The 18437-nt window shown below is 43.6% G+C and overlaps 1 protein-coding gene across 1 annotated transcript in view; it reads left to right on the top strand.

Annotated features, from left to right (window-relative positions):
• The first annotated feature begins 902 nt into the window (after window positions 1-902).
• LOC126279098 (ATP-binding cassette sub-family G member 4-like) overlaps window positions 903-18437 on the top strand; it is a 359996-nt gene continuing 342461 nt past the window's right edge. The window contains exon 1 of the mRNA XM_049979571.1: window positions 903-1157. Coding sequence (XP_049835528.1) covers window positions 1058-1157 — 100 coding nt within the window. The 5' untranslated portion in view covers window positions 903-1057. The remainder of the gene's footprint in view (window positions 1158-18437) is intronic.

Genomic DNA, 18437 nt, shown 5'->3' with positions numbered 1-18437 from the left:
CCTTGCAACGCACTGTTCAGAAGAGACCTCCACTCCCTTCTTATTCTTACGGAATTATGGACAGCCCTGCAGGATTCATGCTGTCAGTTCCCTCAGACATTAGTCGAGTCCGTGCCACGTCGTGTTGCGGCACTCCTGCATGCTCGCGGGGACCTACACGATATTACACAAATCTACCAGTTTCTTTGGCTCTTCAGTGTGATTCTTTCTAAAGGCTTGGTGACCTGGAGCTCCTACTTCTGTCACTTTCATTACTGGCCAAGCCCCACATATACCATAATACTGGACGGAATCGGCGATGACAAGAAGGTGCGGGTCTCCTTTGACACGTACATAAGCATCCTGTCTCATCACCTGCATCCATTCATGTCCATTGTGCATTCGACGGTCTTAGGCAATTCCAGCAGGACAATGCGACACCCCACACGTCCAGAACTGTACAGAGTGGCTCCAGTAACAACACTCTTCTGAGTTTAAACACTTCCGCTGCCCACCAGACTCCCCAGACGTGAACATTATTGAGCATATCTGGGATGCCTTGCAACGCGCTGTTCAGAAGAGATCTCTAACCTCTCTTATTCTTACGGAATTATGGACAGCCCTGCAGGATTCATGATGTCAGTTCTCTCGGATATTAGTTGAGTCCGTGCCACGTCATGTTGCGGCACTTCTGCGTGCTCGCGGGGGATCTACACGATATTTCGGAAGTCTACCAGTTTCTTTGGCTCTTCAGTGAGGTTCTTTCTAAATGGTTGGTCACCTTGAGCTCCTACTTCGGTCACTTTCATTGCTGGCCAAGCCCCGTGTATACCATAAATCTGGACGAAATCGGTGATGACAAGGAGGTGCGGTCCCCTTGCGAGACGCGCCCTGCGGCCGCCCGCGCCGCGTTATCTGTCCGCGGCGCCCCGCCTCCCACCACAGCAGCGATCGGCTGCCGGCGCAGCGGCTGCTGCTGCGGCAGCGGCCAGTCGTCCGTCGAGGCCGCCGACGTTCAGATTCCCTGCCGCTGCTGCCAGTGCGTCGGTGCGTCCGCGGCACACGCGCTCCTGTCGCCATGGCAACCGACGGCGACGCAGAAGCCAGCGTCGAGCTGTGTCCACTGCGCCTCAACCTGGAGTTCCGCGACCTCAGTTACGTCGTGCCCGGCGCCAAAGGTGAGCGCACAGCACACGGTGCTTCCCGTCGTGATACGGCACGATCCGAGTGAGGTTCCTCCCCGCTCCCTTTACGTACGGAGTGCGGGAGGACGACTGCTTAAAAGCGTCTGCGCGCGCTCTAAATAGTGTTTCCTAGGGTGTGTGTACATTCCTCGATTCCTCACTTAATATTGCTTGATGAAACTTTCTAACGAGGTTTTCGCATGCTAGGGCGAATCAAATATAAAATGAATTTTTTTAGAGTTTATTTTGGGGGTGGGGGTGGGGGGGGGGGGGTTGGATGTCAAACGGGCCGACTTGGAGCAGGAGAGTCACCACAAGACATTTGAATTTCTACTGTCTACACTTTTACAAATAAATTCATAGAACTTTGTCACCATGACCAGGAAGGTTTGAGGACTCACACTTATCGCAGAGGAAGTTCAAAAACGTAACAAAATACCTTTTTCTTTACATGAGAAATTTCATCATTTTTTCACTTATTACTGGCTGCATTTGTTGCTATAGGTACACTTTTCCTCCTAAGTAACAGAGATTCTTCGATGAATTTTGCATAGCATACAAACACTATACACCTGTATGAAACTCTAGAATTTTCCATATCTATTAAAAAAACTGTGGAAAAATTGAGATAATTAACTATAAAACTTGAATTTTTTCTAAACATGAAGTTGAAAATGTAACAGTTCGTTGATTTTTCATAAATTAAATAACTTCTAGAGTTTCATACACCTGTAACTATGGTTTGTATGCTGTGCAAAAGTCATGGAAAAATCTCTCTTACTTAGGAAGAAAAGTGTACCTATAGCAACAAATGCAGCCAGTGGTAAGTGAAAAAATGACGAAATTTCACAAGTAAAAAAAAAGTGTTTTGTTATGTTTTTGAGCTTCCACTGCTATGAGTATGAATCCTTAATCCTTCCTGGTCGTGCTGTTAAAGTTTTATGAATTTATTTTTAAAAGTATAGACAGTGTAAATTAAAATGTCCTGTGGTGCCTCTCCTGCTCCAAGTCGGCCCGTTTGACGTCCTGCTCCCCTTAAGCCTCAGAAAATCCCATACACATGAACTTATTTTTCTGTATATATCCTCCTGAACGGGGAACGTAGTTTTCATAGCCGACAGGCACTGTGACAGCAGCCAGTTGCACACGAGTACTTCGATAACGCCATCATCGTCAAATTTGTATCCTCCGATTGCTTCTTTTAGTGGCCCAAACAAATGAAAATCGCAGTACGATAAGTCCAGACTCTAGATAGAGTATTCTACCGCGGTCTAAATCAATTCCTGAATTTTTTGTTGAGTTCAGGCAGCTGTATGGGATCGAGCATTATTATGAAGCACGATCACACCTCGGATTGGAAATGCGCGCCTTTTCTGACGATATACACGTTTCGTTTTATCCAAAAGTTGGCAGTAGTATGCAGCGTCCACAGTACGACGTTTGTGGAGAAAATCGACGAGAAAAACTCCTTTAAAATAAAACAAAGACTGTTGCAAGAACCTTCCCCGTGGTCATTTTGGCTCTGATGGGCGCAGATTCATCCTCTTTGCGCCAATCCATGGCGCTTTTTTTCGAATCCAGGGCAAAATGGTACACCCACGTTTTATCGCAGGTCACAATCCGGTGGATAAATTGTTCCTCTCTAGTATGTTAGAGTATCAGTCCCGTTTGCATACCTCGAAACGATGAAATTTGTGCTCTGCGGTCAGAAGACAAAGCGCCCACCTTGCAGACAATTTCAGAAATCCGCGGCTGTCAGTAATGATAGGCTGAGCACTACGGTATCTCAAGCCAACATCAGTAGCAATTCCAGCACCTGTTCGGCGATCGTCTTCAGTAATCTTGCTAACAATGTGAATATTCTCCTTAGCCATGTTGGTCCTTGGGCGACAGCAGTGAGCTGCATTCTCAACTGTTTCTCGCCCTCGTAAAAACTGTTTGCCGGCCGCGGTGGTCTAGCGGTTCTAGGCGCTCAGTCCGGAACCGCGCGACTGCTACGCTCGCAGGTTCGAATCCTGCTTCGGGCATGGATGTATGTAATGTCCTTAGGTTAGTTAGGTTTAAGTAGTTGTAAGTTCTAGGGGACTGATGACCACAGATGTTAAGTTCCATTGTGCTCAGAGCCATTTGAACCATTTTAAAAACTGTTTGTGCCACGCGTGCACTTGAGTCTTGCTTAGAGCGATGTCTCTGAACTGTACCACAAGTCTTTTCAAAATTCCGGACCATTTTACGCCCTCCCTTGTGAGAAACTTGATTATAACGGTTTGCCCTGATATTACGATTCTGACTACAGAAACGGCACAACATTCTAGCTAGAGAACAATCTCTTGGAAACGAAAGCAACTATGAGCACAAATCGCACCGAAAGCAACTATGAGCAGAGATCGCACCGCTCTCCGTTTACAAAAAGGCGCGTAAATCAAACATTACGGTTTGTATCTGATTCATTGTCGCAGTTGACGTCTTCAAAATTAAACGCCTGCCAATTCACGCTTGTCACCGCCTTCCTGACACTCTCTCACGAGTCAAACACTCTTGTGACCATTCGTGCTGCCGTTCTATGCATACGTTCAATGCTCCCTGTTAATCCTATTTGATGTGAGTTTCACACACCTCAGCAATATTCTACACTCCTGGAAATGGAAAAAAGAACACATTGACACCGGTGTGTCAGACCCACCATACTTGCTCCGGACACTGCGAGAGGGCTGTCCAAGCAATGATCACACGCACGGCACAGCGGACACACCAGGAACCGCGGTGTTGGCCGTCGAATGGCGCTAGCTGCGCAGCATTTGTGCACCGCCGCCGTCAGTGTCAGCCTGTTTGCCGTGGCATACGGAGCTCCATCGCAGTCTTTAACACTGGTAGCATGCCGCGACAGCGTGGACGTGAACCGTATGTGCAGTTGACGGACTTTGAGCGAGGGCGTATAGTGGGCATGCGGGAGGCCGGGTGGACGTACCGCCGAATTGCTCAACACGTGGGGCGTGAGGTCTCCACAGTACATCGATGTTGTCGCCAGTGATCGGCGGAAGGTGCACGTGCCCGTCGACCTGGGACCGGACCGCAGCGACGCACGGATGCACGCCAAGACCGTAGGATCCTACGCAGTGCCGTAGGGGACCGCACCGCCACTTCCCAGCAAATTAGGGACACTGTTGCTCCTGGGGTATCGGCGAGGACCATTCGCAACCGTCTCCATGAAGCTGGGCTACGGTCCCGCACACCGTTAGGCCGTCTTCCGCTCACGCCCCAACATCGTGCAGCCCGCCTCCAGTGGCGTCGCGACAGGCGTGAATGGAGGGACGAATGGAGACGTGTCGTCTTCAGCGATGAGAGTCGGTTCTGCCTTGGTGCCAATGATGGTCGTATGCGTGTTTGGCTCCGTGCAGGTGAGCGCCACAATCAGGACTGCATACGACCGAGGCACACAGGGCCAACTCCCGGCATCATGGTGTGGGGAGCGATCTCCTACACTGGCCGTACACCTCTGGTGATCGGCGAGGGGACACTGAATAGTGCACGGTACATCCAAACCGTCATCGAACCCATCGTTCTACCATTCCTAGACCGGCAATGGAACTTGCTGTTCCAACAGGACAATGCACGTCCGCATGTATCCCGTGCCACCCAACGTGCTCTAGAAGGTGTAAGTCAACTACCCTGGCCAGCAAGATCTCCGGATCTGTCCTCCATTGAGCATGTTTGGGACTGGATGAAGCGTCGTCTCACGCGGTCTGCACGTCCAGCACGAACGCTGGTCCAACTGAGGCGCCAGGTGGAAATGGCATGGCAAGCCGTTCCACAGAACTACATCCAGCATCTCTACGATCGTCTCCATGGGAGAATAGCAGCCTTCATTGCTGCGAAAGGTGGATATACACTGTACTAGTGCCGACATTGTGCATGCTCTGTTGCCTGTGTCTATGTGCCTGTGGTTCTGTCAGTGTGATCATGTGATGTATCTGACCCCAGGAATGTGTCAATAAAGTTTCCCCTTCCTGGGACAATGAATTCACGGTGTTCTTATTTCAATTTCCAGGAGTGTAGGATATGTCTCACGAGTGTTTTTTTAAGCAAATCTTCTTTGCAGAATGATCGTTCTCCTCGGTATCTTGCAAATGAAGTACCACGCATCTGCTTCACCTGCAATAGAGCTTACAAGATCGTTCCATTTCACATCCCTACAAATTAGGGATGGTGGTTATCGCTGGAACAGCCAGTGTTCGGTTATATCGGGTTTTTCAACGCCAGTTTAACCTGGCTGTTAAAAACGTACAAGATAACCTGTTTCTGAAATAAACTTTTTTGGTTTTTTATTCCTATTATTTCCTGTAATGAACGCAAAAATCGAATAAAGACTGAAATATTTTTACTCCATTGAGTTTCAAGATATGCAGAATAAAAATATTAAATTAAATACATAAATAAAATAAAACTTATTCCGTCCACCGTTCGCTGCTTTTCTCTAAAAATGATAAGAGATTGAGTGCTACAAAAAAATCAATAGTATTCTCCTTTTGATTCCAGTTTTTTTAAAACCCTGCTCAAAAAGCATGTTGTAATCAAGGCTGATAATACCAGTATTTGAACGTTACGAATAGTAATGCTAAAGGCTGAAACCAGGTTGAAGGACTCTATTTTTCGTGTTAATTTGTCCGTTTTCATGGGCTACAAGCAGATAAAGGCATATTATGTATTTCTTAAAATCAGTACCGCAATTAGACTGTTTTTTTTTTTTTTAAAATAATGAATTCGGCTTCCAGGTGCCATTATCAAGTGTTTTAAGTGCTATAAATTGCCTGGGATGGCAGATGACCTACTTTCTACTTTTATTGTATACTATGAATGAATTGTTAAGTTTTAAATTTTCTCCTCAAATGATGCCGAAAGTTTGCTGTGGCTCCTCTGGTTTTTTAATCTTTTAAAGCAAATAGAGCACTGTAGTTCCTTGGATCCGCACTTCGCAAAAGACTTCCAGACTAGAGATGGCGCAATGTAATACAAGTGATGTCCGACGATGACAGTGAGAAACTACCATATAGACCAGATGGTAATGTCTTGGACACTACATATACACGCGTATCATCTAATAGGCTGCGCCACATGGTAGCAGGTTCAGTACCGATTCAGCAACTCTGTACCAAGAATGAGATTTTCACTCTGTAGCGGAGTGTGCGCTGATATAAAACTCCCTGGCAGATTAAAACTGTGTGCCGTACCGCGTCTCGAACTCGGGACCTTTGCCTTTCGTTGGCAAGTGCTCTACTATCTGAGCTACCCAAGCACGACTCACGGCCCGTCCTCACAGTTCTGCAAGGTTCGCAGAAAGTTTGGAAAAGTAGGAGACGAGGTACTGGCAGAAGTACAGCTGTGAGGACTGGGCGTGAGTCGTGCTTGGGTAGCTTAGTTGGTAGACCACTTGCCCGTGAAAGGCAAAGGTCCCGAGTTCGAGTTTTAATCTACTAGGAAGTTTCAACTCTGTACCAGTTCTTACATCATGCTTTTGTTGCTCGTTTCGGTCGACATTGTCATTAAAATAGCACTGGCCGCTTTCCCCATTTGCTATAATAACGCAATATTTCCAAACAATGGAAAGTTACCCTTTTCTGTATTTTTAACAAAAGTTTATTTAAAAACTTTAAGGAAGGTATATTAAAAAACTGAAAACGTTAGCACTGCTTCTGTGGCTTATTGTTATTTCCGTTTTTTTTTTATCTCGTTATTAGTAAAAAAAGCACCTGTTATAATCGAGGCCAAACAACTACCGAAAAACTATCGGTTATTCAAATTCAAATGGCTCCAAGCACTATGGGACTTAACAGACTTAACATCTGGGATCATCAGACCTCTAGACTTAGAACTACTTAAACCTAACTAACCTAAGGGCATCAGACACACCCATGCCCGAGGTAGGAGTCGAACGTGTGACCGTCGCAGCAGCGCGGTTCTGGACTGAAGCGCCTAGAACCGCTTGGCCACAACGGTCGGCAATCGGTTATTCAGAACTAAAATACCAGTATCACTTGTAAGCAACTGGTTTTTCCCACCTCTACTACAAATCTTTGTACTCAGATATTTCTATCAATTGATCCCACCGGATTCATTCGTGACTCATTGATATTACAGCTATGCGATACCACGTTTAATCGTTTTGTGAAGTGAACGAATTTGCATTTCTCAACAGTTGAAGCAAGCTGGTACTCTTTGAAATCTTATCAGGAACTGATTGAGTATTTTACGGAGCTCTTTTCAGGCAGTACTTCGTTATAGAGAACTACACAACCTGTTGAAGTCCGTGGTTACTATGAACATTGTCTTGCAATTCGATTAGCAAAGGTCTCAACAGACTCCTCGGTGCACGCCTCAAGTTACTTCTACATGCTGCGATGTCGCTACCAAGAAATTCGCATTCCAGTCACATGTTTCGTACGGTACGCCATACGATCGCACTTTCATTAATAAAAGTTTGTGTAGTCTCGAGTCAAATACTTTGCGGAACTCAGGGTTTACTGCAGCCAACGGCCTGACTCTCGACTCAAGATGCCACGTGAACAGGGACTGCTACAGGGATTTTGCTGCCTGTGCGAAAATTTCAAGCGCCGTCTCTCCCTCCCCTTCCTTGCAGTCTCAGACATAGTCAATCTTTCTCACAATGTCATTCATCCATGACGTATTATTTTTACATATTACACTTACTAATAAATCTTTTTGACATATCTGCGTCTTTAAGACCAGAGACAGGCATATGGCCCCAGTCAGTGAAACATCTAAATACGTTTTAAGAACAACTCGAAAATTAATTGCGTTAACCAAAATAAAGTTGTGTTGGTCGTAGAGTGCATAACTAAAACCTGTTCACTTTTTCTCGTTCCCTGAGCAGGGTGGAGCGTGAGGTGCAAGACATGTGCTGATTGCTACTGTCGTTTCCAGATCATTAAACTAGAAAGACGAAAAACGAATATGTGTTAATGGAACATATGTGAACCACTTTTAGTTTTGCTGGTGACATTGTACTGTTTTGCTTCTAGCCTCACGGACCACGAGTAAAAGATGACAGACGTTGGGAAGTGTACCGAGGCAGACAGGTAGTCATTTGCCCCTAGCTCAGTGCGGTAATACAAGAGGAAACAAAAATTATAATAATGACACTATGTACGCCCCGCTATGCAATGTACAGTGGCTTTCGAAGATTGCGGTAATTGTTATAGTAATTTTGACGCGGAACAAGTATTTGTTGGTAACTTTACAAATTATTGTACGTAGTAATTGTACTATCAAAAATTGATATTTAGTACGGGGTGATTCAAAAAGAGAGAACAGATTTCATTTGTTTACTACAGGGCAAGTGTGAAAGACAAACACGTTACGCATGTCACTGGAGAGAGGAAGGTTCAGATTTTTTTGTTCCCGCATGTACTATACCTACACTCAACATGAGCACCACGCGTTACTCGAGAAGCATCGGAACGGTAGTCCGTTTCATTCCATGCACGAATCAACAGGTCCCTGTTTATTGAATCGACAGTTTCAACAAATCGATTTATCAGCTCTTGAAGAGTAGCTGCCATAAATGGAATAATGACTCCTTTAATGTACGTCCACAGAAAAAAAAAATCACGTGCTGTGAGGTCAAGTGACCTGGGAGGTCAAAAGCAATGGACAAGATCTTGTTGTCCACCTCTTGCAATCCATCATTGTGGGATGGTGGTGTTAAGATGACGCCGAACCTCAGGGTGAAAGTGAGGCGTGCGCCGTCATGCATAAAAATTAAATGTAGTAGAGGAAACAACAAATTTTGCATGATGTCCAGGTATGACATTCCTGTGACAGTTTCCTCCAAAAAAAGGAAAGGTGCATAAAATCTGTGAACAGAAACGGCCAAAGCACATTCAGTTTCAGTGATTCCCATTCATGTTCGGAGACAACGTCAGGATTTTGTGACCACCGAATTATTACTTTAAGGCGGTTTAATTTACCCGATGGATGAAACGTCGATTCGCCCGAAAAGATGAGTCGTTCGGAATAAGTGACGTCTGTCATATCCTGGAGAAGTGACATGCAAAATTCGTACCTTTGTTATGGTCGCCGGGACGCAATTGCTGCAGTAACTGCAACTCGTAAAGGCTTCATTTGCAGGCGTTGATTGAGAACACGCCACACCGTTGTTTAGGGAACTTGAAGTTCCTGGCTGCTCTCTTGTAGGCTTCCGATGGCTCCGTGTGCAAACATATCGGATAAGGTTGACAGCACTTTTCGGCGGTAGCGTCGGAGCTTGTGCTGAACACAGTGGAAGGTAATAGGACGGGGAGTGACTCACATATAAATGCTTTATTTGTGGAAAAAAGGTGTATACGTCTACCTATTTAGTGTGTCCGTAGTAAGAGGGCTATTCGCAAAGTAAGGAACGATCCGTCGCGAAATGGAAACCACAGTGAAAATCTTATGAAGTTTCGCACAGATGTGTTGAGCAGTGTCTGCAGTATGACCGTAGATAGCGTTACGTCGCTCTTTTCAATTCAGAGCGCACAGTGAGCGCGTAAAGATGCCTAGAAAATAGTAAAGTGCCTGTCATGAATTTCCTTCTTCATGACAATTCTCGGCCGCACACTGCAGGGCCAATGAGAACGCTCCTGCGACGTTTTCGATGGGAAGTGTATGATTACCCACCATACAGAACGGAATTGGTTCCTTCTGATTTTCATCTCTATTCAGATGAACTGCTGGCTACGAAGACAATATCCAGCGTAGTAAATTGTCAGAGAGCACAGGAGGCTGTCTTCTATGACGAGGGTACTGGAAAGTTGGAACGTTACGACAGATGTCTAAGTCGGGGCGGCGACTATGTAGAAAAGTGTGTGGAAGGCGTAGCTAACTGTCGCAAATAAAACAGTTTTGATTTTCACTGTGTGGTTTCCATTTCACAACAGATCGTTCTTACTTTTCGAATAGCCCTCGTATATAACGAGAAACGGCTATGTTCGCATATCTAGAAGGCGTGTTTTCGGGCATACCACAATCATGATGGCTCAAAGCAAGCAATTTTGAAAGCAATTTCATTTTTCGTTGCGAAAAGTAATAATGAAATCCCAAATAAAGTTGTTGAAATGCGAACACAGCTTGAAATTCGACGATACTGGGTTGTCAGTTCGTACAGTGCAGTTTAGTTGCTTCAGCTCCAAAATAAGGTTTGATAGGTTTTCTTCCATATGATTTTAATATACAGTATATTGCTTACGTCTTCAACACCGAGAAAGGAAAGGGAATGAGGGAAATCGTAAAAGAAGTTACAGACTAAGCAGAAAAAATCGATTTAGAGGAAAGTGACAAGAAGAAGAGGAATTAAATCGTATTATTTAATACACAGTATTTTCCTCCGCGATACTGCTATGGGAGATCACATGCCGACATTTATCTTTGTTTCTTTAAAACGAAGTTTTTCACTTCCGTAGAGTATTTCAAGCTGACGGAAGTACTTTTCAAGTACTGTGTAGAAGCATGATAGAAACTGAGTTGGCAAAGCTGTTACTACCAAACTTGTTTAATTTTGAAAGATGCGCCCAAGATGGCCGACTCCAGTATTTCATTTGTCATCTGTGTCACAATATAGTAGACACTTTCCAGTAAAACACTAGAGCCTATTAATGACTTTTGTTTCCAATTTATTCTCAAACTTTTTCATTTGTACAGAACTTTCATTGTATTGTTTAATTTGTCCTCTTGGAGCCATATAAAAGTTAACGATTTTGTCGCCCCCGTGGGCTGTAGCACGGTTCGCCCCACCCCCCTCCCCCCCTAGAACCAACTCTTCACGGCACGTCAGAGAGCACGGGTTGGCCCCGCATGGCCGATGTTTTCTGAATTCATGCTTGTTGGTATGGAGCACGTGATCTCATCCGAGATACCTCATTACGTTTGAACGCAGGGCACACGCAACACATAGCCGTGCCACGTTTAATAGCCACAACGGATGGAAGGGATGTTTGAACTTAACGTGTCATCTAAGCAGAGATCATTAGAGAAGAAGCATCGCCACTGATGTGTAAGGATGGTTTCAGAACCAACCGTGACTTCATTATTCGAAGACTAAAGCATTTTGATCCGTAGAAGAAAAATACCTCATGTGTCTCTCTTTGCTCCTGTATCAAAAGAAGCCGCAGTACAAGTCGGTTTAGACTGAGATGTTCATTCATACGATAAAACAAACCCTGTACAAAGCATAACTACATAATGCAAGACATCTGTATTTTATAACGGATCATTCAAAAGGAAAGAAAAGATTTCAATTATTTGTTACTAACTATAAAAGATAGAAACACACTGCGCATGTCACGGGATAGAGAAAGGTCCAAAGTTTTGATACAGCTCCGATGTTGTTTGTTTATAGCAACACGGTGCCTACACCACAAGAGAAATCATTTTGTGATTTCCGTTTGCGGGAAGTCAATCCATAAAGTGTATTCCACCGTCGATTCAGCAAGAAGCCACCTCTGCACAAGCAGATTTATGACTGCCATACAAAATTCTTGGAAGTTGTCTGTATACGCAAGGGGAAGAACACTGGTCTGCCGCGCACATCTGATGAGAATGTCGAGCGTGCCCGAGATGCGTTCACACGGAGCCCGCGGAAGTCCACAAGCGGGCAGACCACGAACTTCAACTTCCTCAAACAACGATGTGGCGTGTTCTGAAACAACGCCTGGGTATGAAGTCTTTCGAGCTGCAGGTTACTGCAGCAATTGCGTCCCGGCGAGCGTAACAAAGCTACGAATTTTCCATTTCACTTGTCCTTCACTTTTTCCGAACGACTCATCTTTTCGAACGAATCGACGTTTCATCAATCGGATAAATTAAACTGCCTTAATGTAATAATTCGGTGGTCACAAAATCCTGACGTTGTCGTCGAACATGAATGGGACTCACCGAAATTGAATGTGCTTTGTGCCGTTTCTGTTCAACAATTTTATGGACCTTTCTTTTATGCGGAGGAAACTGCGACAGGAATGTCATACCTGGACATGACGGAAAATTTGTTGTTTCCTCTACTGTAAGAAGATTCCAATGATTTCATTTTTATGCATGACGGCACTCCGCCTTGCTTTCAAAAATGGTTCAAATGGCTCTGAGCACTATGGGACTTAACATTTGAGGTCATCAGTCTCCTAGAACTTAGAACTACTTAAACCTAGCTAACCTAAGGACATCACACACATCCATGCCCGATGCAGGATTCGAACCTGCGACCGTAGCGGCCGTGCGGTTCCAGAATGAAGCGCCTAGAAGTGCTCGGCCACATCGGCCGGCTGCCTCGCTTTCGCCATGAAGTGTGGCGTTATCTCAACAACACCATCCCATAATGATGGATTTGAAGAGGTGGACAACAAGATCTTGCTCATTGCTTTTGGTCTTCCAGACTACACAACTTGCGATTTTTTTCAGTAGGGGTACGCAAAACGTGACGTTGTTCCATTTATGGTTTCTACTATTCAAGAGCTGAGAAACTGGATTGTTGAAACTGGCGATTCAACAGGGACCTGTTGATTCGTGTATGGAATGAAATGGACTACTGTTTCAATGCCTCTCGAGCAACGCATGGTGCTCATGTTGAGATTAAGATACAGTAGCTGTGCGAACATAAATATATGAACCTCCCTTTACCAGTGATACGCGTAATGTCTTTCCAACTTTCACAGTTTTACAGTAGTAAACAAATGAAATCTATTCTTTCTTTTTAAGTCACCCTGTAGTTCTACGTGTCAGTTTTTGGTAGTACAATTACTGCGTACAATAATGTGTGAAGTTTCTGATAAATAATTGTTCCGCTTGCTAAATAATACACCAAATACAGAAATATTTCGAAAGATACAGTACAGTGCATAGAGGAGGGTACATTGTACGATTATTACTGTTTGCCTTTCCTCTTGTATTCCCACACTGATCGAAGGGGAAAAGACTGCCTGTTTGCCTCTGTACGCTTCCCAACCTCTCTATCTTGTACTCGTGGTCTCTGCATCAAGAGGCAAACAATATAATGTGACCAGCAAAATTAAAAATGGTTCACAAATGTTCCATCAACACACATTCGTGCGCCGTCTTCCCGGTTTAAGGATGTGGAAACTTCCTCTTCGACATTAGAGAATGGTTTTGACGATAGAGCCTGTTCTCCGATTTTCCCGTTAAACTCATGAAAGTTGTAGCATTGAGGTATATTTGCTTCCGCGTACTAACAAGTTGAGTCAATATCAATGTCTTCCTACTACTTCCCTGAAACCGAGTCAAAAGCTTTCTCAAATTCTATGACCCGCAGATGAAGTGTGAATTCATTGTAGCTTCTCGTTGCTGTAATTCCACTTGCAAAATCCCCACTGTGCTATCTAGCCTGCTCCTCTGGTTGAACAATAATCTTTCCAGCTCTCTGCGGTTGGTGAATGTCTTGTGTGATAGGGGAGGAGGCTTATGGGCCTCTAGTTTCTTTTTGTATCATGTCTGTCAGTCTACTGTTTTGTAAAAAAAATTAAACTGTTATCCTTCCTTTACGTACATTATTTTGCAAGCTTTTTATGAATAAATTTTCCTCTAATTTTATCATTACTATTAATCTCCCAGGGCCTTCTCTTTCTTCGTATACCGAATGGTTTGCACACCTCGTTTAGCATTACTTCCGGAATGTCGTTATCGTCTATTTGTGTTTCTGTTACATTAACAGAAATCTTGGACCGGTTGTACAACATTCTCTTTGTTCTCTGATAACTACCATCTGTTGTCTGAACTAATGAAGTGTCATTTCTCTTTTGTTGTGTTCACACTTTTGTTGTTTTCAGTAATTCCATTTTGTCTTCTCATATTCTCTCCTGGATATTTCCTATTAGCATATTCTATTATGTTTTTCCATCTTTGCTTGCACTTCCCAGCTTCTCTTTAATACAGCTTATATAACTTTCAGGGGTCGGAGAAAGGCAACAGCAAATCAGTTTCAGTGCAGATTTCTTCATTTATTTCCCAGCTTAATAATTATACTCTGGGCCATGATTCGCGTATTTTTTTTTTTTTTACTGACGTCTGGTTATGAGCCTTTGCGTAAAATAACTTTTCTGTGAATGTCAGGCTGAATTTACAACCGACCGCTTCTTCGTGATAACGAATTTTAACGGTTGATGATAACATCGGTCAATATTGTTTATTTACTTTTAGTGTCAACAGGGATTGTAAACTGATTATACTGTCAGCTGCTAACGGAACGTTTTCGTAGAAATGATGCAATAATTTCATATGGTTCAGCGGCCTGGCGCAAGTCTCAGTCGCACTCCAATCCGGCAATGTGCATATTCCTAACACACCCCAGTAAAAATAAGAGGTAGTAGGGAAGCAACAGTCGAACGTGTAATCGAACTACGTGTCGTTACTGCCGAATCTTCAAAGCATCGAGAGGTAAAGGCTAGGTTAAAGGCAAATTTCAATATTTCGTGTTGCAACCAGGGGTCGAAGCCGCGGCCTTTCCGTTTCCAAACTCTTGCTTTACCACTAGAGCACCAAGCCCGACTCAGAAATGATCAGAAACAGCCATTCTAGCACCTTGTCCAAAGAGTGACTTGAAATGCTTTATAAACACGCAGATAAATACGTCGCTTGTAACATGGTAGAACTCTGCCAAATTTTGTAGTTCCGTCGTTTCGCTGTGGTATTTGAATGGTTTTTCCCCTAACGTGGACACATTCAAATGAGAACAAGTCACTTACCATTCCTAATTTAGTATGTTATTACCTATGTGAATGTTCAAAATCTAACAGAGAAGAGAGAAGTTTTTGCAGCTGTTTTGTTACCAATATTCTACTTGTAATTTAATCGTCGGAAGTGTTTGTGCCCTATTGATTGTACTGTGGCGCATAAAAGTTTAATAAAATTATTATGCGATTCCAGCAGCTTTGGAAAACATGTTGTTGTTCTCTTCAGTCCTGAGACTGGTTTGATGCAGCTATCCATGCTACTCTATCCTGTGTAAGTTTCTTCATCTCCCAATACCTACATCCTTTTGAATCTGCTTAGTGTATTCATGTCTTGGTCTCCCTCTACGATATTTACTCTCCACGCTGCCCTCCAACGCTAAATTTGTGATCCCTTGATGCCTCAGAACATGTCCTACCAACTGGTCCCTTCTTCTTGTCAAGTTGTGCCACAGACTCCTCTTCTCCTCAATTCTATTCAATACCTCCTCATTAGTTATGTGATCTACCCATCTAAGCTTCAGCATTCTTCTGTAGCACCACATTTCGAAAGCTTCTATTCTCTTCTTGTCCAAACTATTTATCGTCCACGTTTCACTTCCATACATGGCTACACTTCATATTAATACTTTCAGAAACGACTTCCTGACAGTTAAATCTATACTCGATGTTAACAAATTTCTATTCTTCAGAAATGCATTAGTTGCTTTTGTTGATGTTCATCTTATATCCTCCTTTCAAAACACTCTCCATTCCGTTCAACTGCTCTTCTAAGTCCTTTGCTGTCTGTGACGGAATTACAACGTCTTCCGCGAACCTCAACGTTTTTATTTCTGATCCATGGACTTTAATACCTACTCCGAATTTTTCTTTTGTTTCCTTCACTTCTTACTCAATATACAGATTCCCAACCACTGCTTCCCTTTCATGCCGCTCGACTCTTATAACTGCCATCTGGTTCTGTACAAATTGTAAATTGCCTTCCGCTCCCTGTATTTTACCCCTGCCACCTTTAGAATTTGAAAGAGAGTATTCCAGTCTACATTGTCAAAAGCTTTCTCTAAGTCTACAAATGCTAGAAACCTAGGTTTGCCTTTCCTTAATCTAGTTTCTAAGATAAGTCGTAGGGTCAGTATTGCCTCTCGTGTTCCAACATTTCTGCGAAATCCAAGCTGATATTCGCCGTGGTCGGCTTCTACCAGTTTTTCCATTCGTCTGTAAAGAATTCGCGTTAGTATTTTGCAGCTGTGACTTATTAAACTGATAGTTCGGTAATTTTCACATCTGTCAACACCTGCTTTCTTTGGGATTGGAATTATAATATTCTTCTTGAAGTCTGAGGGTGTTTCGCCTGTCTCATACATCTTGCTCACCAGATGGTAGAGTTTTGTCAGGACTGGCTATCCCAAGGCCGTCAGTAGTTCCAGTGGAATGTTGTCTACTCCCGGGGTCTTATTTCGACTCAGGTCTTTCAGTGCTCTGTCAAACTCTTCACGCAGTATCGTACCTACGATTTCATCTACACCTACATCCTCTTCCATTTCCATAATATTGTCCTCAAGAACATTGCCCCTTTATAGACCCTCTATATACTCCTTCAACCTTTCTGCTTTCTCTTCTCTGCTTAGAACTGGGTTTCCATCTGAGCTCTTGATAGTCATACAAGTGGCTCTCTTTTCTCCAAAGGTCTCTTTAATTTTCCTGTAGGCAGTATCTACCTTACCCCTAGTGAGATAAGCCTCTACATCCTTACATTTGTCCTCTAGCCATGCCTGCTTAGCGAGTTTGCACTTCCTGTCGATCGCATTTGTATTCCCTTTTGCCTGCTTCATTTACTGCATTTTTGTATTTTCTCCTTTCATCAATTAAATTCAATATTTCTCCTGTTACTCAAGGATTTCTACTAGCCCTCGTCTTTTTACCTACTTGATCCTCTGCTGCCTTCACTACTTCATCCCTCAGAGCTACCCATTCTTCTTCTACTGTATTTCTTTCCCCCATTCCCGTCAATTGTTCCCTGATGCTCTCCCTGAAACCCTGACAACCTCTGGTTTAGTCAGTTTATCCAGGTCCCATCTCCCTAAATTCCCACCTTTTTGCAGTTTATTCATTTTTAATCTACAGCTCATAACCAATAGATTGTGGCCAGAGTCCACATCTGCCCCTGGAAATGTCTTACAATTTAAAACCTGGTTCCTAAATCTCTGTTTTGTCATTATATAATCTATCTGATACCTTCTAGTATCTCCGGGATTCTTCCATGTATACAACCTTCTTTTATGATTCTTGAACCAAGTGTTAGCTATGATTAAGTTATGCTCTGTGTAAAATTCTACCAGAAGATTTCCTCTTTCATTTCTCTCCCCCAATCCATATTCACCTACTATGTTTCCTTCTCTCCCTTTTCCTACTCTCGAATTCCAGTCACTCGTGACTATTAAATTTTCATCTCCCTACACTACCTGAATAATTTCTTTTATCTCATCATACATTTCATCAATTTCTTCATCGTCTGCACAGCTTGTTGGCATATAAACTTGTACTACTGTAGTAGGCATGGAAAACATAACATGTGATATATTTGTTGCTTTTGATTCATGAGTATAGTGAAAGGGAATCTGTCAGACAATATAATCTTTCCATTAGCTCTACATCTACATCTACATTAATACTCCGCAAGCCACCCAACGGTGTGTGGCGGAGGGCACTTTACGTACCACTGTCATTAACTCCCTTTCCTGTTCCAGTCGCGTATGGTTCGCGGGAGGAACAACTGCTGGAAAGCTTCTGTGCGCGCTAGAATCTCTCTAATTTTACATTTGTGGTCTCTTCGGGAGGTATAAGCAGGGGAGAGGCAAGATATTCGATACTTCATCCAGAAACGCACCCTCTCGAAACCTGGACAGCAAGCTACACCGCGATGCAGAGCGCCTCTCTTGCAGAGTCTGCCACTTGAGTTTGCTAAACATCTCCGTAACGCTATCACGCTTACCAAATGACCCTGTGACGAAACGCGCCGCTCTTCTTTGGATATTCTCTATCTCCTTTGTCAGTCCGAGCTGGTACGGATCCCACACTGATGAGCAATACTCAAGTGTAGGCCGAACGAGTGTTTTGTAAGCCACCTCCTTTGTTGATGGACTACATTTTCTAAGGACTCTCCCAATGAATCTCAACCTGGCACCCGCCTTACCAACAATTAATTTTATATGATCATTCCACTTCAAATCGTTCCGTACGCATACTCGCAGATATTTTACAGAAGTAACTGCTACTAGTGTTGGTTCCGCTATCATATAATCATACAATAAGGGATCCTTCGTTCTATGTATTCGCAATACATTACATTTGTCTATGTTAAGGGTCAGTTGCCACTCCCTGCACCAAGTGCCTATCCGCTGCAGATCATCCTGCATTTCGCTACAATTTTCTAATGCTGCAACGTCTCTGTATACTACAGCATCATCCGCGAAAAGCCAGCATGGAACTTCCGACACTATCTACTAGGTCATTTATATACATTGTGAAAAGCAATGGTCCCATAACA

This window comes from Schistocerca gregaria, chromosome 6 (genome assembly GCF_023897955.1).
Source record: "Schistocerca gregaria isolate iqSchGreg1 chromosome 6, iqSchGreg1.2, whole genome shotgun sequence".
Lineage (NCBI taxonomy): Eukaryota > Metazoa > Arthropoda > Insecta > Orthoptera > Acrididae > Schistocerca > Schistocerca gregaria.
This window is presented reverse-complemented; position numbering and strand designations above follow the sequence as displayed.